The sequence below is a fragment of the Larus michahellis genome, chromosome 1, assembly GCF_964199755.1.
Source record: "Larus michahellis chromosome 1, bLarMic1.1, whole genome shotgun sequence".
Lineage (NCBI taxonomy): Eukaryota > Metazoa > Chordata > Aves > Charadriiformes > Laridae > Larus > Larus michahellis.
The window spans coordinates 56990979-57016350 of record NC_133896.1 but is presented as its reverse complement, the minus strand read 5'-3'; the positions used below and the strand labels follow the sequence as shown (position 1 = coordinate 57016350).

The 25372-nt window shown below is 49.3% G+C and overlaps 2 protein-coding genes across 2 annotated transcripts; one reads left to right on the top strand and one right to left on the bottom strand.

Annotated features, from left to right (window-relative positions):
• Window positions 1-3186: 3186 nt before the first annotated feature.
• Window positions 3187-11122, bottom strand: ANKRD54 (ankyrin repeat domain 54). Its single transcript, XM_074579366.1, has 8 exons — window positions 10860-11122; window positions 10365-10412; window positions 7842-7940; window positions 7312-7383; window positions 6857-6904; window positions 6608-6732; window positions 5631-5738; window positions 3187-4954 (listed from the first exon to the last, which is right to left on the bottom strand). The coding sequence occupies exons 1-8, from the start codon at window positions 11086-11088 to the stop codon at window positions 4880-4882; spliced, it is 804 nt and encodes a 267-aa protein (XP_074435467.1). The 5' UTR covers window positions 11089-11122; the 3' UTR covers window positions 3187-4879.
• Window positions 11123-11221: 99 nt separating this feature from the next.
• EIF3L (eukaryotic translation initiation factor 3 subunit L) lies at window positions 11222-21575 on the top strand. The gene is made up of 13 exons (XM_074579356.1): window positions 11222-11563; window positions 11657-11705; window positions 11939-12149; window positions 12725-12804; window positions 13086-13147; window positions 14539-14608; window positions 15317-15390; window positions 16403-16574; window positions 16838-16992; window positions 17831-18001; window positions 19013-19510; window positions 20491-20571; window positions 21311-21575. The coding sequence occupies exons 1-13, from the start codon at window positions 11531-11533 to the stop codon at window positions 21347-21349; spliced, it is 1695 nt and encodes a 564-aa protein (XP_074435457.1). The 5' UTR covers window positions 11222-11530; the 3' UTR covers window positions 21350-21575.
• The last annotated feature ends 3797 nt before the right edge of the window (window positions 21576-25372 follow it).

Sequence of the window (25372 nt, the reverse complement as noted above, 5' to 3'; positions counted from 1 at the left end):
GCTCCCCTGCAAGCCAGGCATATGCAGACCAGCTTAGTCCTGCCAGTTGTGTGCCAGCTCTGGTGGCCGGGCACCTCCCCAGAGTGCCTGCCATGAGCCTGATGCTGCTGGGAGGTATCAGACCCAGGTACCAAGAAACTCACATGCAAATTAGGAAGAAATTCTTTACTGTGAGGGTGGTGAGACACTGGAACAAGTTGCCCAGAGAGGCTGCGGATGCCCCACCCCTGGAGGTGTTCAAGGCCAGGCTGGATGGGGCTTTGAGCAGCCTGGTCCAGTGGGAGGTGTCCCTGCCCATGGCAGGGGGGTTGGAACTAGGTGATCTTTAAGGTCCCTTCCAACCCGAACCATTCTGTGATTCTATGATAAATCTGGCAGCGCTGGTGGGGGTTTCCCTCTCTGCAGACACGTGGGGTGTGGGTAGGGTAAGCTGTTACAGGGACAGCTCCTAATTCCCCGGCAGAGCAAGGAGGCAGCTCAAGCGTTGCCCCTGCGCTCTCGGGAACAGGACCTTGTACAGACACTCTGCAAACAGCCAGGACGGCACTGCAAATGCACCTCATGGCAAGAGCAGAGAGGGAACGGTGTGACAGGGGTGGGTCAGGGCACATAGCACTATTAGCTATAGGGAATTCTGCTTATTTGCTTTTGGGTTTAGCTGCTGGTTCCTAATTCATGGCCAGCCTTAGCAGGGTGCTAGCTGATTATTTTAATTCTTCTGACAACCACGTGCTCTCTTCCCCTCTCAGAGCTTTCAGAAAATCCCAGAGGAACGCTATTTGCCATATCACCTTTATCAGCTTCCTAATCAAAACTGCTGGCTCTTCCACCTAGTCGCCCTGTGGGCCCTGAGCTGCCTTCCCACACTGGCCAGGCACAGTGCACGAAGAAGGCATTTTTTCCTCAAGTACCTTTCCATGACAGAGGAGATCTGCCTTGCTCACGGAATGAGCGGAGGAAGCAGATGAAAGTGTGGGAGGTTTGCCAGAGATGCTTTGTGGGGCTTCTTTAGCAGCGCAGATAATTACGGTGATGGATTTGGAGTCTGCTAGAAAGGCAAAGGTGGAAGAAGTAATGGAGTTCAGATGCTGGCTCAATACCCTGGAGTTTAATTATTTCAGCTGCTGAAGAGTGGAAGAGATTCTTGGTGTTTGCACATACTGCAGCGTGCACTCTGCGCTCGCGTGCATGGGTGAGTGGCCACTTCAGAGAAAGGCTTTTTGCTTAACACCCATGCAGCCTTGGTGGGGAGGCTTTGTTCAGGGCTGTTGCTTCTGCCGTCTTGGCTTGCTTGGGTGAGCCAGATCCTCAACCTGGCTGGTTTTGGTTGCGTCTTACAGCACAGCGGCGGCTGCAGAGCCAGGGAGGTTGCTGCTGGGTTCAGCGGCTGGGGATTCAGCACATCACTGCAGAGCCGTGCTCTGAATGAGGAGGGGAAATGGAGTGTGTTTGGAGGCCAGGCAGTGACGAGGGGGAAGCAGGGCCCTGGATCAAGTCCTGGTTGACATCACGGCCCTGAGGAGAGGGATGTACCTCCGCTCAGGAAAGGGACCTGGGAGGTGTGTTTGATCATGTAGCACATGGGAATTGAGGAGGTTGGACTGAGTTTAATGGCAAAATAAATAGCAGAGGGAAACCCGTGCTGTTGTTTCCATTCTCCGTTACTGCAGCAGACACCTCTGGGATAGGCAGAAAGCTGCCACCAGCCTCCCACCTATGGGTTGTACAGGGAAATCTGTGGCCTGGGATGCAAAGGCAGTGGGAAAAGCTTCTGGGAGAGGCCAAAGTCTCTAGGTGAGGAGCAGCAGAAAAAGCAAACAGCGCCAGTGAACTGTTCTTGGCACAGCGTGAAGCCACCCACACTCTCCTCCTCCCCTGGAACCTTTTCTTTCCTTCTTTCCCTCCCCAGCACCTAACTCTCTTTTGAGATAAAGCTGCTGAGCGTGGCAGGGCAGCCAAGGCTTTGGCATGACCAGCCGGCACAAAGAAACCTAAAATTTTTCTCAGTCCAGCGCCAAACATGTGACATGGCTTTCAGCAGCCCAGCGCTCCAGCCCCAAGGCGGGAAAGCAGAACTGACTGCAGTGATTCCTCCATGCTGCTTTTTTCTCCCCCTGAAAACCAGATCCCCCTTTTCTCTTTCTTATCCGGTGTTATCGCTAAAGCGGCGGCAAAATTTTCTATAAGCCTGCTCGTTTTATTTGCCTCAGCTCACCGTGCCAGTCTCCCTGGGACTGCCAGGGATGTCTCATCTCCCATGGATGGAGCAGTGCTCCAAAAGAAGCAAGCTGTTGCTGCAGCACCCCCCCGCCTTTCCCCTCCAAACGTACACTCAGGAGCAGTTACGAAAAACTCCAGCACCAGGCAAGCCAAAGACCTGGAGAGCTGTGGACAACTTCATCACATGCGCTCAGGCTAAAAGCTTCGCTCTGAGTCCCAGCTAGACGTATTCCTGGTTTTGAGGGAAGCTTCCAAGCTGCGCACGGTTTGTGGACAACATCAGCAACTAAGGTAACTGCAGCGATAGAGAGCATTTCAGCCGCCTGCTCTTTGAGCATCTTAATGGTCTCCTCAGCAACAAGGCTGTTGAGTGCAGAAGCGTTGAGAGCTGGGTGTATGTGGACACCAAGACTTGGCTGTGAAGAAACAAGGTAAGTAAAGACTGCACAAGAAGATCACCCACTCCTCACACAGGGACCACCCTGGAAATTCCCCGCCCTGCCCAGATGTCTCTCCCCAGCCCCTCATCCCCTGGCTGTCTCGTCACAGCACAGCCATTTTATCTGGCATGGGGCAAGGCACGAGTTCAGCCGCCTTCTCCCCACCAGCTCCATACTTAACGCAGGAGAGCAGGCTGGGCAAGGCTGCTTTTCCTCTTTGCAAAACAGCCCATCTTCCAGCTTGAATCAATCCCCCTGAGATTCTCTTTCCTCTATTTCTATGGTTTCACAGCAACTAACTATATTTAAAGTTTGGATTTCTTGGCTGCGGGATCCAAGATCAGAAGGTGAGTCAGCAACCGCGTACTTCGATCTGCAAACAGACCGGTGTTTGAATTTAAGCGACGTTGTGTTGTCACTTCTAATTTCAGTACCGGGTATGAGAGCAGCAGTTACCGAGTCCGGTGCTGTGCCTGAGGCCTAGAACATACGTAAAGAAGAATGAGCCACTCTGAAACAAAGAGAGAACTTGGCTGAGGAGTCTGAAAAGGCTGACAGGATTTTATTGAAGTTCGAAATACAAAAAGGTCAGATTGTCTCCCACCCCCTCAGTATCCTTCCCACCCAACCATATCGTATTGGTATTCAGTGACAGCTCCAGCCAAACCACAAGGCCATTAGTGCCAGCCACGGCCACCAGAACCCCACCGAGGAACCCTTCTAGAAGCCATGTGTATTTCTGGTATCTCAGCTTTGAACACGGAGGTCCGCTTAGCCTTTTCCTGTACAAGAGGCCAGATATTAGAGAACATGCTGACCTGAAGGTCTCTGAAGAATGCTCCAAACTGTGTTCGTTTCATGGTTAAGCTGAATCCTAAGAATGGGCACTTCCAAACGGGCGATTCCCAAGCTGTGGGATGGGTATCGCTATCAGCATACTGTGTGGTACACAGGTGGGAACTCGGATTGCTACTGGGCATATTATTGTCACCCTGCTGCTATTTGCACCCTACCAACAAGATTTTATGGATCCTTGCTCCCAAAGCTATCTACATCTTCATTACTAACCACAGCGGTGCAGAAGCAAGAGATTAGCAAGGGCAATTCCCTGCATCCTTCATCCTGCATCACTTCAGGCTCCCAGCAGAGGTCATAACTCGTTCCTCAGGCCGCACTTAAGGTCCTGGAGCAGCATCTCTCCACGACAAGCAAGAAACACAGTATGGGTCAGCTCTGGGTTTGGTGCTGCTGAGGCAGCCGTAAATCCACCTCCATCCCAGCCCAGTAATACGGCTGAGTACACACCACCTCCTTTTGCAACTGGACGTCTTGCCCGAGAGCGCCAGTAACAGGAAACACAAGAGTCAGTTACGGTGGGTATTTCTGCAAGATGTAGATGTCTGCTTAAAACTGTGCTAGGATTAAATCACCCCCCAAACCTTATTCTTGCATCAGGTAGCCCTGACCCACTAGCTGTCTAACTGGGTATTTTTTGCAAGTGTTTCACTGTAATATTTAAGCACTAACTTGCAGCAGATTTAAAAACTGGGGCCAGTGAAAGCTGTTAGTCTAGTGATTAAAAGCTTTGTATCCAATTTGTAATCAGACAGATTCTCTGCCCTCTGACCACAAGCTCTGGGGAAGGTTAGGATTAAGCCTCGGTGCGTGTGTCTCAAGGCAGTGTTTGCGCAGCTGCTAACATGCAGAATTAAGCGTGTGTTCTTCTCACAGCACAAAGCCTTCTGTTGTCCAAGGCATCCGCTTTCTTCCCCTTGCAATTAAGTACTGCAGAGGTGGCTAAAGGTGCCTGTTCCAAGCGTTTCGGTGACGTTGGCCAGCTGCTGAGTGCACTAGTCAGGGCTGGTGATTGCACATGGCATCAGCCACCACCTACATCGAGCTGAAGTGCTCAGGAGAAGGCAGAATATCTCCAGAAGGGGTATCCTATTCAGTGCCAGCTCATCTGATAAAAAGAAGAGCAGCTCTTTTTTTTCCAAAAGTCTCAGCTGCAGCATTCTGTTGTCCAAAGCCTGCTGCCTCCCCATGAGGCAGGTGTGGCAGCACCCATGGGGACAGTCTGAGCACCACCGGAGAGTGGATCTGTCAGGAACAGCCGCTGGCAGCAATGTTTATTCAGCGATTTGGGAAGCAAGCTTCAGCTTCCTCTTTTTCTCTCTTAGGCTTCTTCTGCTGCATCAGGAAGATGATTTGAAAGCCCTTTACCTCTTCTCCATCTTCTGCATCTGCAGGCTGAGTGACGTGAAGCTGGCCAGGAGGTCTGTAACCTCGTCCACCTGACAGAATACAGTTGGCCATTAGGCAGAAGAATGCAGTTGTGCAGTCGCCCACCACCACAGAAGAAAACCCCACACAGCAAGGACCACCCCTGCACCAGGACTGCCAGTAACACCTGCCCTGAGCTTATACTAGGACATGATCCCTTTGGTCCCACAACTGTGGAGAAGGGCTCCTGTTCTCACGATCAAACAAGTCCTAATCTAAAGCTTCTGCCCATTCCTCAGGAGGTCGATGCTTGACCTCCACCTCATGCGATTTAACCAGTCCTTAAAACAGAAGCATGTTGCTGCATTACCAAGAATTCAACAATGGTATCAGGGCTGTTTCCTCTAAGCCTGTTTCTAAGGGCCAATCTTTTGTAGAAAAAAACCAAATAGGCCCTGCAACCCTGTGTAGTTGTGCTGATGCTGGTTTTAAAATGCCTGTGCTCTCAGCCCATCTGATCTTTGGCTTTTCTGCTGAGCTGCCAAGCAAAGTGATGTTTTCTGCATTTTGAATTCCCACCCAAAGGAGTACCACGAGTCATCACGTAACTTGCCCACTTTACCCAATGTGAGCAAGAACACTTCCATAACCATGCCTTCAATGTCACTTTGCTCATGCAGTTGCGTTCTCCTAAACGCAGAAGTCACGACACAAGAAGGTGAGTCACAGTAGCTCAATGCTGCCTACCTCCTCCTTTGTGCTAGTCATCTGTAACCTGGAGCAGAGGTCATCCAGCTGTTCCTTTTGCTCGTGCCTCCCCAGACGCTCCAGGTATTCCCGCAACATCTGGATAATCTGAAACCAACAGGCATAAGAAACAAACATCAGACAGCTGCACCAGGCTGGGACTTTTTTTACAGGAAAAATTAAATTGCAGTTAAGTTGCCAAGCACAGCCTTGACACTGTGGTACGTGGCAGAGTACGTGACACACAAAGAACACATGCAAAACAACCAGAGAGCACTAATGGCAGCATCATAGCCCAGCGCGTCACCAGAGGTGTTGATCAGCCACAGACCATTTGTGATCCCTGTGCCTTGTTGAAGAATAGGGAAGAGAGGTAGGTCCAGCTGAAGCAGCACAAGGTCTAGCCCTGAAAGCACCAAGCTTTTCTTTATGGCTAGCTAGCTTCCCTCACTGTGAGGAGTAGGGACTTCCCGCTCCAGCAGGATGTGCTTGTGCACCAAGGATGAAAATTCTTGTGGCTCCTATACGGCTCCTGAAGCGAGGCCCACGCCTCGTGCATTTGTGATGCAGCCCTGTGACTGCTTTCCTACCCCATGCCTCCACGTACTGGAGCAGGGCAGACTGCGCTAGGAATGCAGAGTCCCTGCTGGAATGCATACGCCATGGCTACAGCCCCAGGCTGCGGTCCCTCTCCTGCCAGAAGGCATCTGTCTTACACGGTGGTTGAAGAAAAGAGAGTGCTCCATACAGCCTGAGAATTAAGACATTCAATGCATCCTTGGCCTACCAGAGCCAAGAGAGGTCCTGCAAAAATTCAGAGTAGTGGATGGGAAAAAGGAAGGTCTCTGAAAATAGAAGGGAAAAGTCAAACTCTCCCCAGAAGAGCTAAGAGCCTACAGAGAGGTGTTTAAATAAAGGGTGCAGGAGACTGCCAGGGGCTGCACCGCCTTACCAGATCATGGGACTGTTTCTTTTACCTGTTTCACTTCAAGGCGTACGGCCTCCAGGCTGTGGGACAGTCCTTCCTGAAGGATGTTTAGCTTTGATTTAGCGAGATGCAGCGGGGTTCTGCCAGCTCGATCCAAGGCATCAACTCTGGCCCCTGCAAGACGGATGAGCAAGGACAGAAAGTGAGGTCTGTCTTCAAGACTTGGTGTCCCTGGGGAGTATCAACAGGGGCAGGGCAGGAAAGGGACAGGCTGTAATTGTTATAGAGGAAATGTTACCTCCGCGCAGCAGTGTGGTGATGACAGGAACGTGGTTCGTGCAGGCAGCTGGGGAGGGAAAACACAGGACACACAACTCAGAGGTACTAGCAAACAACAAAGGAGTTTCTGCTCAAGCATGGAGCTTGCCGCTTCCCAAATGGCTCTCTGCCATGAGAAAGTGGAACAGCCCAACTGTTAAGGGTAACCTCACGCTCACGCCTAGGTACTCTCTCTGGAACAGATGGCATGCTTCTTGGGGCTGGCAGAAGGAGGGAAGTGGATTTTCTCTACCTCTGACCCTTAAACCTCCACAAGGAGTGAAGCTAATGAAATGCAAAGAGTCCCTCCTAGGTTCTTAAAGCTGAGAATGCATACTGTGATGCACAGGAAAGAGAAAGGTGAAGAGGAAAGAAGCAGCAAGGCAGCGTTCACCTCACCTCTCTGTATGCAAAGCTCATCTGTGTGGCACTTACCCAAGTGTAAGGGGGTGTTTCCCAGCCCATCTCTCTGGTTCGGGTCAGCCCCGTGGTCCAGAAGTAGTTGCACTGGAAACAAGGAAACACAGCCACGTCAGTCCCATCCCTTTGTCCCACAGGTCAGGCCCACACAGGCCACAGGTCCACGCGGCAGCCATCAGGCTGCCTTAGGGATGCCTCTGTTCAGCTCATCAACTTCCTCCCAGAAACAGGGGACAGAGATTTGTGCAGCAATGCAGAAGGACCCAGCACAAACCCAGGCAGCGTCACTACCCTGTGCTCCCTGAGGGGAAGAACTGGGATTAAGAACATCCTTCTGCACCAGTACAGCCCGAGAGCTGGGAGCTGCTGCTCTCCCTTCAGCAGGGGGACATGGCAAGCCCTGGAGACAGAGCTCAGCTGGCAAGGTTGCCACAAAACACATGGAAAACAGCAACCTCTGTCACACGCTGAACCAAAAGAAAGAGTATCCTTTGAAATCTCTGCCACAGAGAATTCGGATGACAAAACTCCCCCTCCCTACTCACCGATGTGATCGTTGCCATTGCAGGAGGCAAAGTGCAGGGCTGTCCGGCCTTTGTCGTCTGCAGCACAGGGGTCAGCTCCATCCTCCAAGAGTTGCTGCACTGACAGTGCCAAGGAAAGAAGAAAGCAGGTAAGCTGAAGAGGCACCTGATCAGAAAGGGGTAATGTTACCTGCTCTTCTGCGGTTAGATACACACTCTGTCAGCTGTCAAATCAACTGGACTTGAACCAGCTCCAGTGAGTATCCTGGCTCAGCAGAACCAGCCTAGGCAACATTCCCTCCACCTTCTGTTACAGCCTGCAGCAGCTTCCATGTACTGCATAAAAGATAAGCCAACAGCTGTAATGGCTAAGGCTAAGGATCTATCTAGCCAAATATTCAAGCTCCTAGGACAATCAGCAGCAAACGCCTACAGAAGAGTATAAAAAGACGGCAAGGATGTGGGGCTAATTCTCACAGCCTTTAGTCAGCTGCATCTCAGGCACTTCCCAAGCTAGAATTAGCATCCTGTGCTTACTAGCCCTCCATGGGCTTTCTCTGTAGATTTGCACGGTCATTTTCTGCATCTGTGTAAACTTTTCTCATCAACATGGATCCATGGTGAGAAGTTTCACAGTGTAACCACATGCAGTGAGAAAAGCCTCCTCTTCACACCTGTTTTGAATACGCCACTTCCTAGATTCATCTCAAACACCTAGTTTTCACCATACTAATGGTGGCTATTGATTGGGAAGCAGGGAGGCGAGTGCACCAACAACTGCTGCCAACAGCAGTGCAAACGTACCCTGAGGAGATGATGTACTGAAGCGAAGTAGTGAACAGCCCAAGTAGCCATACCATCATCTACTTGCACTTGTTCCCCCTGCTTTTCCACCCGGCTACTTCTTCAATGTCACCACTAGCACTTCTTGTAACCTGAACTACCTCCTTTTGTCAGATAAGAAGGAAAAACCTGCTCACACAGAAAGACAGAGAAACTAGTATGACTCTCCAATACTGGGTATAACAAAGGCAAAGAGACCAGTAAAGGCTGAAAAGATTAGGGGCATAAAAGTAGCACCTACAGCAACACATATAAGGGCACCTGTACGGGCTATTACTCCTGTTGTTTAGAGATTATCCTGATATAGTAATTGGTGTGTAAAATAAAGCTCGTTCCGTAGCTGTTAAAAATACTGACAGATTTGCTATATTTTGAGATCTTTAATAGCACATCCTGCAACAGTCAAGACTGACCAATATTGGAGATAAGAAACTAGATAGCTTGGACCACTGAAAGTCACCATTCGTCTCAGCTTCCAGAGATCAAATTATAGGCACATTTGAATTTCTTCCTGTATACCTGCTGCTTTAAGTGTGGTACAGAAGTGAAAGGAACACCTGAAAAGATGGAAGTGGCATTAATGGGGGACGTTTGATACTCCACAAGAAAGACAGGGAGACTGATAGTGAGAACCATTAATGGGGAAGGTTTTACCTAGTCCTTTCCTGAAGTAAGTAGGAAATAACATAACCTCTCCCACCCAGTGCCACCACAGGAAGCAGCAAACGTTTTTACTTTTGATGAAGAATAAATTCATCATCAAACACTTCCTCAAGTTGCAGAGTACACAAAACACAGCAGGACACTAAACAGGGGAACCTCTGTATCAAATACAGGTGTAAAACTCTAAGATAGACTGAAATCAAGACTTTCATAAACCCTGATTCTTTCATTCTTACTCTTGACTTGATGAACTGAAGCCGGGCCTTTCTGTACTGATAGAGCTCAAAGATTAACTTTATCCATCAGTCCACAAAAACAGCTGTGTTGTGGAGCTGAAGGGTGAAGCACGCCAGACAACCTTCCATCCTGATATACTGGGAGTTTGTACAATTCTACAACAGAATTTTTCAACTCTGTTCAAAGAATGGCCCAATGAACAGTTAAGCCAGCACAGCTGAGGGGACGATATAGTCTAAGGAGGGACAATGATAAGGGGCAGATAATATATGCCAATATTGCTGCTGAACACTTCATATCAAACGCCACCTAATCTACAGTACAGAGAGGTAAAGGGAGTCACAAATAGGCCATAAGCCTTCTCTGAAGTCGCTGTGAGAGGCAGAGTCCAGCACTGGTCCTGGTTTGATCTACTGGGTCACATTGTCTCATCACACAGGGCATGACTTAGATAATCATAACTTTTCCACCTTACCGCAACACTACTCTCTTGCTGCTTACAATTGGGACAAAGTTACATACCAAAAAAAGCTGCAATAGTACAGTGCTGATTTAGCTTGAGGCATCTGGAAAACTAACACTATGAACCAGATGAAGTGAAAAAGCAAATATTATAACAGCCTCACTCTGCTCAGAGCATGAAACAAGGCTCCAGAAAAGCAGTTTCTAGATTTGCAACATTTAAAGCACTATGCCTGCAAACTATCTGCACCTTCCTCTTCCTCCTCTCCTAAAATAAATGTCCTCGACAAAACTGCCCTTCCAGAAAGAGGTCTTGAGTAGGATTGGCAGAAGTCTTACCTGTGTCCAAGTCGTTGCTATTGGCAGCTTCACGCAGCCTTTTCAGAGCTATGGAGAAAAGAAAGCAATCACTGGAAAGCACAGAGGAAAAAGGAGTGTTTCCCTACCGAAACATCCCACCTCGGCGCTCAAGTTCGGGTGCAGGGCCCAAACCATGCTGGTGCTGGCTCAGCCCAGAGAAGGGGAAGCAGGACATCAAGATACCGGGTAAGAAGTGCTCTCTTTGCCTCCTCCTGAGGCCGGCCACGGGCTCTCCCACTCCTGACGGACACCCTTCCCTGGCAGGGGCAAAGGTGCCTCCCCAAGCCGTCCACCGAGCAGATCCGACTCGGATCCAAGCAGAGGCCTCGCACAGGGAAAGCCGAAGCTGTACCGGCTCCCCAGATCGCAGCCTCTCCACCCCACCGAGGCCTGGCCGGCAGTACTGCTGCTCCCCGTGCGAGGGATGGGCCGTCCCGGGGAGGGACGCTCCCCGCGGTCCCCCTCTCCGCTCACCGTGGCTCTCCTTCCCCGTAGGCCCCAGCCGGCGATGTAGGCGGGCGGCCCTGCGCAGGCGGCGGGCCGGGATCTTGCCCGCGGGCTCCTCCCGCTGCCACACGACGTGCAGGTAGCCGAGCGGGGCGTCCGCCGCCGGCCCCAGCGCCAGCCCGGCCTCCGGCTCTGGCTCCAGCTCCGGTCCCAGCTCCGCACCGGGCGCTGCGGCGGCCCCGCCACTGCCCTCCATCCCCTCACGGTCCGGGCCGGGCCGGGCGGGGCGGGGGGAGAGAGGGAGGGGAGGGTCGTCGCTATAGCAACGGGGCGGGCCGTATCTTCTCGACCAATCGTAGGCGCCGCGCCCCCGTGGGCACAGCCAATGGGGAGTTCGAGGGAGCGGGGAGAAGAAAGGCGAGGAGAGAGGCGAGGCGGGCGGCGGAGGCGGTGCCCAGGCAGGGCTGACAGGCAAGCATGCTCCCCAATCAGAATGAAGGGAGGGCCGCACCAGGCCCATCACAGCTCTGCCCGCTGAAGACAGACAGTTATTTCAACCAGTGAAAGGGCGCAGTCTCTCCTCCCCACCCGGCTCTGTCGCCGCAGCCCTTTCCGCCCTTGGTCCCACCCTGCCTCTTCCGGTCCGCACCTCGCTGGGCCCGCGTTGCCTTCTGGAGCCCTTTCCCGGCCCCGCCGCCATGGCCTACCCGGGGGAGGACTACGACAATGAGGTGCGAGGTGGGGGTCTCGGGGTGGCGGGGGGGAGTCGGGGGGGCCGGGGCCGGGCTGTTCGGGGGTGACTGGCTGCCGCCCTCTTTCCACAGGCCGCCTACGACCCCTACGCCTACTCCAACGACTACGATATGCACACGGGTGAGTGCGGGCCTCGGCGGTGGGCCCCCGGGTGCGGAAAGGCCTGCTGGTGCCCGGCTGGGTCTTGTCGGCCCAGCCCGGGGCCTGCTGGTGCCCGGCTGGGTCTTGTCGGCCCGGGCCGCGGCCTGCTGGGTCTGTCGGCCCGGGACTGGGGCCTCCTTGCGGCCGGCTGGGTCTTGTAGACCCGGGCCGGGGTCTGCTTACCACCTCACCGCTCCTGTTTTCCGCCTCAGGAGACCCGAAGCAAGACCTGGCCTATGAGCGGCAGTACGAGCAGCAGACCTACCAGGTGATCCCCGAAGTGATCAAAAACTTCATTCAGTATTTTCACAAGACTGTGTCGGATCTCATTGACCAGAAGGTGTACGAGCTCCAGGCCAGCCGTGTTTCCAGCGATGTTATTGACCAGAAGGTGTATGAGATCCAGGACATCTATGAAAACAGGTGCCAAGGGGGTTCACTGTTTAAACTGCGATGAAAATGCACCCTGCTCTTAAAAGGAAAGGCTGACTAGCTGTTTTGTTCCCAACCTGACCTTTTTCCAAAATACAGCATGAGGTTTGATTTGATCACTGGGGGGAAAAAACAGATATTTTTGGGCTATTAATTTAACAGAAGTCTAAGTGAGTTGTCACCTGTCGGAAAGAAGGTACCAAGCTCGTGCCTAACAGGTATGGAGGCAGCAAAAAGTGACCTTAGTAGTGCTAGTTAGGCAGTTTGCAGAAGGCTGTGAGGTGTTATTGTTGTGTCTGTTCCCTACAGATAGTCCCACTCCCGCTTGTAGCTGTGCTAGTTTACCATAAGGGGAATGTGAAAGTAACGTACAAAACTGTTCCATGTTTCAGGGATAAATTAAAGACTTTTACTGATTAGGTTGCCATTCTCATTCTTTGCTTCAACACTGGACTTACTAAAAGGGGATGGTGGTGAAGGCCAAGTCCTCTATATTGTGATCTCTAACTCCAACACTGTCATGCTGAGAAATGTTTTATAATACCACATGTGTGCATCTCTTTCAGCTGGACAAAGCTGACTGAAAGGTTTTTTAAGAATACCCCATGGCCAGAGGCTGAGGCCATCGCCCCTCAGGTTGGAAATGGTAAGTCTTTTACTTCTTTGCTTGTCAGAGAAAGAAGGAACTAAATTACTTTTGATGCATGAATGAGCAGGTGCACAGTGTTGCTGCCGCCTGAGTCAGTCATCGTTGTTCACTCTGGCAATGTCTTCAGTAGATGCCTGGCAAGAAGTCCAGACTGAAGGAAGTATCTCTTTGTGTCTCCCTTTATTACTGTGACAGGAGGAGCACCACCGGCATATCTGAGAGTTTCAGTTGCCTAGCCCCTGTGGCTTGCTAATGTCGAGTTATGCCATCTTTTCCAGATGCCGTTTTCCTCATCCTTTACAAGGAGCTGTATTATAGGCACATCTACGCCAAAGTCAGCGTGAGTGTTTGTCCTGTGCCTTCCTGTTGATTGCATGCTGGCTTCTCCGTATCATAAAACTTACCAAATTTTGCTGCTTCTCCCAGCATCAGTGGTTCCATAACTTTTGCAAGACGGGATTGGATAGGTTTATGAGCTGTAAGTCAAGTTGCTTTTAGGGAAGCTTTATTCTTGCCTTTTGATAGTTTAGTAAGTATTCGTGAATTGCTGAAAAGCGAGAAAGACTTGATTACATTTCTGAGGCTCATTAGCTGTCTCCTCAAGCTGGGTTGTAATGAGTGTGCAGGCTTCCCTGGCACATTTATGAATAAGAAAACCTGGTCTGAGTTTTCAGGTGGCTATTTTGTAAAAGTTTGTTACTGACACCAAATGTTGTGGTGAGTGCGTTAGGGGAAGAAGGAGGTATTGGGAGGGGACTGAATTTTCGTCTTAATAGAGCTGTAGTTGCAAGACTTACAGATCAGTTGGTTTAGTGTGTTTGTGGCTCTTTGTTCTTCAGATTAGCAGGTGGGTAAGAGGAAGTGTTAAAAGATGAGGGTGCATTATTTGTGATTAAAGAAACACATGGGGTCAGAATGCCTTGCAGAGAGGGAAACATGGGCACTATAAAGGATACAGGAGAAGGAAACAAAATGATTAATGGTCTGTAAACCAAAACAAACATCACTTTTTTTCTTAAGCTAATTTGAAGGCAATGAGAAAATCACAGTAGTACTTGGTTATTTCACGAAAGAAGCTGAACAAGCATGTGATGTATGGGGTAAATGAGTAATAACTGCAGTTTTGGTGTGGACCAGAGGGTGGAGAAATGGAGACTTTAAAAAGGCTGCTGTATTAATCTGAATCAGGCTTTAACAGGAGAGACCGGTTTCTTGAGTTGTGCTGTTTGTGGTTCTCAGTCTGCCCTTGGGTGTCTCCAGGTGAAACAAGGAAGATGATTGTAGGAAGAATTGATGCCCTACTGTGTTTGCTGGTCTTTCAAAGCATTTAGAAATATTGTCTGGGAGCAGAATTGTCAGTCTATTAGGGCCTCTCATGAGGGGAGAAGGAAGGAAAGCTGTTGAAGGTAATGGGAAGCACATAAGTCTGGACAGCAGAGAGGAGGACAAGGAAGGTTAATGCATCCTGATCACAGAAGGTTTGAACGCTCAGTCGTCCTGGGAGAAGCTACCCGTACAGGAAAAGTCATCCCTATTCTGTGGGGCAATAGCGATACAATTTCAGGTTTTCTGGATGGTGCTGGTGGGCGTTGTGGTTGAATATTGGCTCTAACATTTCGGAAATAGACCCTCTACCGCTGTGACTATTGACTGTCCTTCATACGCTGCTGCCCATAAACTCGCTCCTGCTGTGTTTGAAACTAAACAGACTGTACTGACTTCTCATTGCAGGGGGGGCCCACGCTGGAGCAGAGATTTGAATCCTATTACAACTACTGCAATCTCTTCAACTACATCCTCAGTGAGTTGCTGCCATTCGTTTCTGATTTGTAAATTTTGGCGAGGAAGAGTGGATGTAGAGGACAGAGCTGAAAAAGGGTCAGGAGAACTGGAACATGTTTGCTTATAGCTCATAGGGAGAAGTAGTCTATGAGTTTTCCATATATTTGAGTTTGTTGAATGAAGAGCACTTTACATCCATGTGTATAAACCCACAAAAAGCGCAAACAGCTTCCAGTGCTTTCTGAAATACTGTAAAGAGCAAAACTTATTTATCTTTCTGCCTTGCTGAGAACTGCTTTACCTATCCTTATTAAAAAGCAAAACGAAGCTGTAAGCTAGAGAGAACTTGCAGTGTTTCGCAGCTGTTTACTGTTCTTGACTCCCCTTGGAACAAATCTTAGTGTTTGTGACTCCCTGCCAGATTTCTTGTGGAGAATAGATCATTTTGGATAAATACCTACAATCTGCGCAGCTTTTGAGAATCCCTGCTGCCGGACAGTCATGCTCTGGAGATTACCCCATACGCACTCATATTCTTTAAAAGCGAAGGCAGTTGAGGTAGCCAAAGCTACATATCACGGCCCTACTGGAAGCTTTATTCATCTGCTGCTGCCTCTCCCACTTCAGGGAAGTTACTGTGTTCTTTAATTCGTTTGCTCCTCCAGTTCTGCCACTCTTCTTGCTCAAGGTATTAAGCCTTTAATCTATTACTTCTGTTCTTCTGCAGATGCTGATGGCCCTGCTCCTCTGGAGCTGCCCAACCAGTGGCTCTGGGATATCATTGACGAATTCATATACCAGGTATATGACTATAAGACTGGGCCATTTTGAGGTGACCTTGCCTCTATTAGCGCTATAAATTTTCCATCTCCTCCCTCTCTGCAATTTTCATAGATAGGATACCATTGTAGGTCAAAAAGCTTGGGTGAGCACTGTTATTCCTGGGTCACCAGGTAGATGAACTCGTTGTAAATATACAGATTTTTAACTTACAGGGAGCTTTTTGGACAGTCCTGGACTTCTGTTGATATTTCTGTTTCAGCTGCTGCTTAGGGGATTTTTTTTTTTTTAAAAACTCACCTTCATTTCTGCCTGGTTTGTGCAAAGCAGCCTGACTGAAATCTGCTGTAAGCACTAAGACCTTATTAAGATACTTGTTCAAACTAGGTTGATTGTGTTCTATGGTCTTACTTTAGTTTTGTGTTTCTTAGTCAGTAGGGCCTTTATGCTTCCACTGACAGATTGCTGACCTGATTTGAAATCTATGGTCTAGGATCTTGATGTTAGAAAATATTTTTCCCCTTATTGTTCTGAGTGCAGTAATACAGATCTCAAATGCTACCGGTTTTTCTGTATAGATTCTTTTTTCTGTAACTTTTCATTATAGAGCTGCCTGGAATTCCTCAAGCACAGTCTTGTCAGGCTTCAGTGAAAAAGGATGTGTGCATTTGTAGAAGAAGATGTGTGTGCATGCAGATACATGTTATGACTCGGTCGTTCTCTTTGCTACCTGTTCAGACAGCAAATTTCTGTTCAGTTGCCTGTCCTAATTGTCTTAAGAGATACTTCTGTTCTTTGTTCTGTTTTCTAGCCTTTGCCTTCAGATTGTCTCAGCATTGTATCAGATTTTCCTTAGGTGCTTTACTGGTGGTTTAATTTGTTGTTTTGATTGCCAGGTGATCTCAGATGAGACTTTTTTTCATGCGACTTGTAGCTTATTGTAATGCATTTGTGATCAACTTGTGAGCTCAATGCACTCAGCTAACATCTCCAAACTAGCTTTTCATCATTGAATCTCTACTTTTTCCTGTAGTTCCAGTCTTTCAGCCAGTACCGCTGCAAGACAGCCAAGAAGTCTGAAGAGGAAATTGATTTCCTTCGTTCCAACCCCAAGATCTGGAACGTCCACAGTGTCCTTAATGTGCTGCACTCTCTGGTGGACAAATCCAACATCAATCGACAGCTGGAGGTCTACACAAGTGGAGGTGAGCTAGCTGGGTGATGCCAGGCAATACTGATGTCTGTGCTGCCTTGCTTTGATTTGACCGATCTCACTTAGCTTTGTTTGGGAGCTGGATCAAACCTTTAGTCATTGGACAGATTGTTTGGGGAAAGGTGCTGTTGGCCTTATGTGAGAAATGCTAGTGATTGCAGTTGAGGTTTTGCTCCTTTTGCCTCTAAACATGGAGAAGTTGAAAGCAGAGCCTGTTTCCTTGGAGGAAAGCATGTCAGTTCCTTTTTTTTCTAGGTGATCCCGAAAGCGTGGCTGGTGAATATGGTCGCCACTCCCTCTACAAGATGCTGGGCTATTTCAGCCTGGTTGGGCTGCTGCGTCTGCACTCTCTGCTGGGGGATTACTACCAAGCAATCAAGGTTCTGGAGAACATTGAGCTCAACAAGAAGGTAATACAACATGTTTTAAACCCCCCATTGCAGTTTTCCAAATGCCTCTGTTCAGACATGCTGGTGAAAGATTGCCATAGTGAATATTCCATCTGAGGAGCTATTTGTAGCTGTTGTAGTCATCAGGAGTTTGTTTATAGGTTAGCTGGCAGAAATGTCTAGTTCCACACTTGTGTGCGTTACACATCTGGAGCTTTGGCATTAAAGCAAGCCATATGGCCATGCCTGATGCTGTTGCAGCACAAATGCCTAGTTTTTCAGGAATTTTGCCGTGTTGCGCAAGGCAGTGTTGTTACAGGGAATATTACTTGAACTGTAAGTGGTAGCGCAGTGGTAGATAGCTGAACACACCGTTCCCACCTTGGTCAGTGACTCATTCTTTTATTTTTAACTCTTGTTCTCACTGTGCCCATTCCCACCTTGTATGTGTTTGCCCTGGACTTGGGTGCTACTTGTGGTAACAGTGGCTAACGGAAGTCCCTCTGCAACAGGGGCTTGGCCCAAGACTTGGCCCAGATTTACGTGTGTGCTGTCTGGCATAGGGTGTGGAGTGAAATAGGGGGAAAGGGAACGGAGCAAAGCAATATGAGGCATAATGCAAGAGTCCTCTGCTTGCAGGAAGCTGAAACTGGAAAACATAGGAAATGGGATGATCTAGTAAACAGTGAGGAAGCTGCTGCAGGGAGGGGTGGGAGGTAGGGTATCCTGAATTAGCCCTCTCCTTTTTATATTTGGAACGGGAGCGAAGGCAGAGGTGGCTGGATTCTGAGTAACAAGGTGTTTGGATCAAAGGTGGTTGTCTCCCTACTAACATAGTGTGTTGATCATTCCTTCAAAGAGCATGTACTCCCGTGTTCCTGAGTGCCAGGTGACCACTTATTACTACGTGGGCTTCGCATACCTTATGATGCGGCGTTACCAGGATGCCATCCGTGTCTTTGCTAACATCCTCCTCTACATCCAGAGGACCAAGAGTATGTTTCAGAGGACAACCTACAAGTACGAGATGGTAAGAGATAGAATAGGTCTAGGCTTCCCAAAAGAAAAGGCTGCTGTCTTCTTTCCTACCCCTCCTCTGTCAACTGATAACCTACACTAATAGTTCAGCCTTATTTTCCTGGACTATGCTGCTGGTGGTGACTGGGGATCGATCCTTTGATCTCCGTTGCCCAATATTTCCTCTTCTCTATGTTACTAGTTCCTTTGGTTGTTCACTGTGTAGGTGCCCTGGCTCCATCTGCTGTCTCTCTCTAGACAGTGTTGTTAATGAATATCAGCTGCAAATGATATTCTTGTTGGTACTTCTTCACACTCAGTCTTGTTCCTAGTCCAGTCCTGCATTTCAGGCTAGTGCCATTATCGGATGTATTTCCATTGTCAGATAATCGTTCATAGGCTATTTAACTGAGCACGGCTGAAAAAAAAGCTTATGTTTCTTTCCACCTAAGCTGTCTCTCATCCCAGTTTTACCCCCTGCTGCTGCTGTCTCCTCTTCATCCTTATGATTAATTTCTAACTCTTTGTGTAGCCAGATTCTGACGTTCTTAATTCCTTGACCCTTCGAAAATTTGGTATGCCTGTTTCAACCATACAGCTGGCTGTGTCATCCCACGCTCGGATAAATCTTCTCAGTCTTTCCTTCAGTGGCCTCCCTGATAACTGTCCCTTGTCAGGAGATGGCTATTAAACTGTCTGCCTTCCCTTCTGCTCTACACTTTTTTGCACCAAACAGTCAAACCTGCTCTGGCCATCCAGGTTCTCTATGGCTCTGGATACATTCACTCTTTACTTTACTCTTTACTCCTGTCCAGACCTCTTTTTCATTGATGAAAGCCCTGATGTGGCGTTCCTCTGCTGTGCCCAGAGGCACTGCTGCTTTGTGCTGCCCCCCTTGAGCATTAGGACTATCAGTGCTCTGGGTAAAGGGTCTTTACTTCTGAAAAACACAGCTCCAAGCTCCCTCCTGCACCATAAGGCCTGAGCATATCGACAAGCTAACAGGTTCTCCTCTCTGTCTCAGATTAACAAACAGAACGAGCAGATGCATGCACTCCTGGCCATCGCCCTCACCATGTACCCCATGCGCATAGATGAGAGTATCCACTTGCAGCTGCGAGAGAAATATGGGGATAAGATGCTGCGCATGCAGAAGGGTGACGCACAAGTCTATGAGGAGCTCTTCAGTTACGCCTGCCCCAAGTTCCTGTCACCTGTGGTGCCCAATTATGACAACGTGCACCCCAACTACCACAAGGAGCCCTTCCTGCAGCAGCTCAAGGTCTTTGCTGATGAGGTTCAGCAGCAGGCTCAGCTCTCCACCATCCGTAGCTTCCTCAAGCTCTACACCACCATGCCCGTGGCCAAGCTGGCTGGCTTCTTAGACCTCACGGAGCAGGAGTTTCGTATCCAACTGCTCGTCTTCAAGCACAAGATGAAGAACCTGGTGTGGACCAGTGGCATATCTGCCCTGGATGGGGAGTTCCAGTCTGCCTCTGAGGTTGACTTTTATATTGACAAGGTTGGTATCTGCCCCTTGCTGGTTAGGAAATTCCTTCACCCAGGAAATTCTGGAAGTGCCAACACATGGTTTTGCTCCAGTCTGTGGGAAACGTCCCTTCCTCCTTTGCCATGTGAAGGGCTTGGCTGTCCACGGTGAAACTGTAGCCCTACTTAATAGAAGTGTCAGTGGATAAACGGTGATGGGATATCACAGGCAGCTTGGGCAGTCATTGTACCCAGAAAACAAAGGTTCTAAATATCTTCCCTGTTTGTCAGTGTTCTTGAGAGGTGATGGTAGGTAGTGCTGTCAGTGTGTCAGGTGGGGTTGTCAGCTTTGTAGGTCTCCCCAACATCTTTCCTTTGCTTGACAAAGCAGGGATCTTGCTTGGTCATGTTACAGGTCCATTTTTAACTGGAGCAGCATTTAGCTCTGCTCTAGGAGGAATCTAAATGCAAGGTATGATCCTGTCACCATCCTACCCCTGTAGTTCCAGGCAGCAGGAAGCATAGCAAAGAGTCTTTTAGGACTTAATTTTCAAAGACGACATCAGTAACCGTTACATTTCTTGCTAGGAAGAACAGGTTGCCCCTTGTTCTTGGTCTTTAGAGCAGACCTGTTCCTGTAAGGTCTCATACTATGTCTCAGCCTAGCTCTCCTGGTAGATAGCACGACTCTTAGCTGCTGGTAGAGGGAAGCAGAGTATGAATTGGGGTTGGGACTGTCAAGCTGACAAAAACAGAGAGACAAAGCCAGTCAGGGTGTGCAAGAATGGGGGAAGTGAATGCATTGGAAATTTGGGACCCATCCCAGGCAAAGGTGTAGGGAAGGCAACCCACAGGGAACTGAATGGTTGCTGTGGGACTCGCACAGGTCAGGTATGTGTGATGTTGAACTGGGGCTGGAGTGAAGCCCCTTTGGTTGCTCCTCCTAGTAGTCAGCACTTGCTGTCTCCCTGCTAGCACAGTCCTTTTCCTGACCTCATGCTCTTCCCTCTGCAGGACATGATCCACATCGCAGACACAAAGGTTGCTCGACGCTATGGGGACTTCTTCATCCGCCAGATCCACAAGTTTGAGGAGGTGAGGGTGGGAGATCTATGTAGCTCTGTAGGAGAAGTGGGGCAAACATTGGGCTGTGCAGGCCCTGGAGGAGGCATTCTTGGTGAGACAGTTGTGTGATGCCTTGCTGGTGAGTCCCAGCTCTGCGAGGCACTGGGCAAAAGCAGGTGGTTTAAGCAGCAGCTGCTGGCCTTTGAAGAATGGTATGGTTTTGTGTGAGAAGTGCTCATTTGAGCCACAGTGGGAAAAGAGGGAGGTTTTACTGTCCAAGGGCAATGACTCCCTTGTCCCTAGGCAATTGTGGTGATCCTGTCAGTAACACAACCAAAGTTATATCTCTGCCCTCATAACTATGGCTCTAGAAACTGTCCCCAAAGATTCCTGGAGCACAGATGACTTCAGCGTTGTCGTTAGCCAGGAGGTGACATTCTACCACTGCTCCAGAGGCTGCTGCACACAGGAAGCTTAGGCAGCAAAATCCTGAGACGTGGGGACTTAAGCAATACAGGGTTGCGATAGCACTGCTAAAAGTTTGCACCCTTTCTTCTCCCCACATCTTCCTCTGCTGTCTTGGAGAGGAGGAGGCAGTTTTACTAGTTCCCCTTCTACTTTGCACACTGCCTGCACTTGGCATGAGAGCTCTTTTTGTCTGAGAGTCGGAGAGGAAGGAGTAGAGACATTGGATAAAGGCTGCTGAGGGGAACAGTAGTGTATATCAATCACTATGTATTTTTCTGACCTTTGCTTTCTCTAATTACAGCTGAATCGAACCCTGAAGAAGATGGGCCAGAGACCCTAAAATTTCTATGGATGCGGTGATCGGCCTGAGCAGAGAAGTGGGTGGGAGAGATTATTCTCTTTGTGGCAAGGGAGGTGCCAGAATGCTCAGGATTCTGACATTTCTGGAATCTCATGTGACTCTGAAGGTTTTTTTTTGTACTTAAATAAGCAGAGTCGTTTGGCTCAAACTATCCTACAAAGGACAACTAATAAATAAGTGGAGTTTTCCTGGTGAGCATTCAGCATTTGATGTACTCATTTATTTTTCCTCTGTGGAAGAATATAGCTGCATCTGGAGACATGGGCAGCTGCTCTTTGTTTGTGCTGTCTTTGGTCCATGCTGTTGCAGGTAACAGTGGGGAGCAGATCTCTTTCCGTGCTCTGTAAAGGCACTGTGCACAGTGAACAGGGAACGCTGCAGAACTGGTGAACAGGGGGAAAACTAGCTGTTCCACAGTGTTTCCAAAGGATATGGAAAGCGATGCAAAGTAACATTACTCCTTTTAGCTCTTGCCCCACACATTAAATAAACCTGAGCTGTAGCTGCTTTCCTAGAAGGTTGCGTTTTTGCCTTCCCACCCCTCTTTTTTTTTTTTAAGTTGCTATGAAGCAGAAATGCTCAAAAGTGGATTGACAAGTTTTTAAAGGAAGGGGAAGGATTTTTGTAAACATTCCACCAATATTAACTTCGGTCATCTGATGAGATGTCCTTGCTGGAGGTTCTGTTTTATTTCAGGACAACTGATGCCCAAGTCCTGGCCCTTAATTTAATGGAGTGCAGTTTCTCCAGAAAACTCCCTGAGGGCATTTAATATGTAAAAACCCCTTTAAATGCTAATTTTCTCAGCTGTCCAGCCGCTTTGGATTCTTAAAGGCAAACTTGCAGTGCTTTGAAAGGGAAAAAGCAGTTGAAAACTAGCCCTATAAAGGGGAATCGAGGGACCTGTAAATATTGGGGAAGAGAATGCAAAGAATGAATCCCATCTCATCTACCCTCCACACCCTCACTCCTGTCTCCTTTTGCAGACTGTCTTTAAATAGTTGGGTGTTTGAGTGGTAGAAACAGGTGCAACTGAAAAACCTGTGTGTGTAATAGGAAAGCTACACAAAGCACGCCTTATATATATATATATATATATATATATATATATATATATATATATATATATATATATATATATATATATACCATCTGCCTCTTCATACCCCTCCCTCTCATTCCTTTCCACTGAGAGAGGGGGCCTGGCGGTACAGCTTGGCTTCGTATGTGAATCTGTTTAGAATTCAGGAATAATTAGCCTTTGTTGGATTAGACGCTCCGTTTGAAGGAGGGTCAAGTTTCTAGTGTCCTCCGTACTGCTCAAAGGTAAACTGCGTTTCCCATCAGAGTCGTGTAACTCGGGCAGGCAGGGAACAGGCAGCACCAAGTGAGATTAACTGGGCAACTCCTGCCGGCCTTCAAGCTGCTGCTGTTAGTGTTACGTGTGCTAAGGGTTTACTACCTCCAGTTCTGAAGGGGTTTGAGGCAGCCATATCATTAAAGAAATCAAAGGACTAAGATGCCACTGCATTGCAGCAGCCTGCAGGGCCTGGGCTCATACCAAGAGAATCTGCTCCTTTTTATTTTTAGGGCTGGCACTTTTGCCTGTGTGTATTTACCAACAGCAGCGCAGTGAGCATAGCTGTCAGCAGCAACTCTCCCTGCTTTCTTGTTATCCAACGCCTAAATCTTTCACAGAACATATGTGAAGATAGATGTGATATACAACAGGAGAACCTCTGGCAAGGCAGTATTTCCGTGATCAGTTTTAGGTGATAGCATAGCAAAGGAATCCAATGTGGTACTGGGATTTGGTCCATTTTTAATCTGTGATCGGCATCTTGGAATTACAGATTTAAGGTGATATAGATACATGTGTTAAACCCTCCAAGGGTTACAGGCTGTTCTCAGGTATGTGAATGTGCTGCTGCTTGTGTTTGTGTCTGTCAGAGCAGCTTCCAGAGGATGCAGAGACCATCCGCCGGTCTGCCTGGCTCCGCGTCTTCTCCCAGGGACCGCTGGAGGTTAACTGAGCGGGACTGGCACTTGGTGGAACCCAGCCAGGAAGAGCTTGCAGCTCTCTCAGGGGGCGGAAAGATGGGCTCAGCAAGCCGCGGTGCCTGGCACTGCCTGAAGCTCGAGGAATGCAGGGCCTTCAGCAGCATCAACAGCCCTGCTGCTGCTGGAAAAGGCCTTCTGCAGGGAGGCGGCAGGGGTGTGTTACAGCTCGAGCCTTGCCTGCCGCAGCAGGGTTGGGTTAGTGTAAGTGTTCTTGGGCAGTTCTGGTCAAAATGATTTTTATCAGAGGGAACCACAGCTCAGGGTTATCGACTCTGTCTCTCTCTCTGACCTGCAGTTGAGAAGGGGAGGAGTGTCATTGTGGACCCTGGAAAAGGCAGTCAAGAAAACATCCTGGATCCTGCTCTCCCTTAGGAGATACATCAGGAAGACGCTGTCAGGCACTTTGGGGGGATGCTGAGCAGCCAGCTTGGTCGTTACAAAACTGAGACAGTACTTCATTTCCTTTTTTTCTACATAGCAGCTTTTCCAGTGATTTACACTGCAGCTTGTCTCAGGCACGGCAGGGGGAGGCTACGCAAACCATTTGAGGAGAATTTTTTTTCACTTGTTACAGCTCTGGGGCCGTGGGGCGATAGAATGAAGGAGTGGAATAGAGGAAGGAGGGTGCTAGGCATGAGATCTGAGCGGAGAAAGGAAGATAGAGCCCATTAATGAAAAATGGATAGAGGGGACTCCTGGTGATTTGGGACTGGCAGCAATAAGCTCAACATCTCTGTGATGAGTCGGTCTTCCACAGAAGTAGCTATTGCCTCTCCCTTGCCTAACTGGCAATTAAAAAGAAATATTAAGCAAAATAAACTAACGTTTAATAGTGTGCTTTCACCCCCTCCCTGTCAGACCATCGCACTAGGCATGCACACCAGCTCTCGTGACAACCCATCTCCTCCATGTCGTGGGTTCCTGAGATTGTATCGCAGCCTTCCTCCGCTTCTTCCAGGGCTTCCTGCGCTGTGTGTCTATGACTCCCAAGTGTCCTTATCTTCAAAGCCCTCCCTGGCCCCATGCCTACCCTGGGAGCCACCTTCATCCTACATATACTCCTGATGTTTCCACGTCCTAGGGGTGCTGAGAACTGCTGCTGCCTACGAATAAGACTGAAGAGGATCCAGGTTGCCTGGTGTTTTTTATTTTCTTTAGCTGAAGTTAGACTTGAGTTCAGCCCCAACTGTTTTCAGTTCTCTCTTGCAGTCATCACCCCCCCCTCCTCTCCTTCAGGGACTGAGCGGGGGGCGGAAAAAAAGCAGCAACTTTTGTCTGGGGCTTTTCTCTGAGAATTCAGCCTTCCCTGAGCTGCGGAGAGCCAGGGGGCAGATGCGTGTCATAGAAACATAGAATTAGAATCATAGGATGTGTTGGGTTGGAAGGGACTTTTAAAGGTCATCTAGTCCAACCCCCCCTGCAGTAAGCAGGGACATCTTTGGCTGGATCAGATTGCTCAGAGCCTCATCAAGCCTGGCCTTGAATGTCTCCAGGGATGGGGCCTCCACCACCTCTCTGGGCATCCTGTTCCAGCGTCTCACCACCCTCATTGCAAAGAACTTCTTCCTAATGTTTAGTGTGTCCTTCCCCCCGGCCCGCTCCCTGGGAAAGCAGAAACCCCTGGAGACGGGCCGCCGAGGGTACCTACCGCTCGCCCACCACCTGCTTCGTGTTTCCTACCTGGCTCTGACCCAGCCACCCGTCTCCCACCCCCTCCCCACCTCCTCCCCGCGGTGCCCCTCCCTTGCGAGGGGAGCGGGCGGGCACCGACTCGGGGCGAGGAGCCGGGGGTGGGTGGCTCCGCCAGCCCCGGCCGCCGGTACACCGGGCCCCCACCGGGACCCTCCCAGGCCCCGCCCCCCGATGCCCCACCCCCTCGCGTACCACGCCCACTTCTTTACCACGCCCCATCTCAGGCCACGCCCCGTAGGCCTCCGCCCC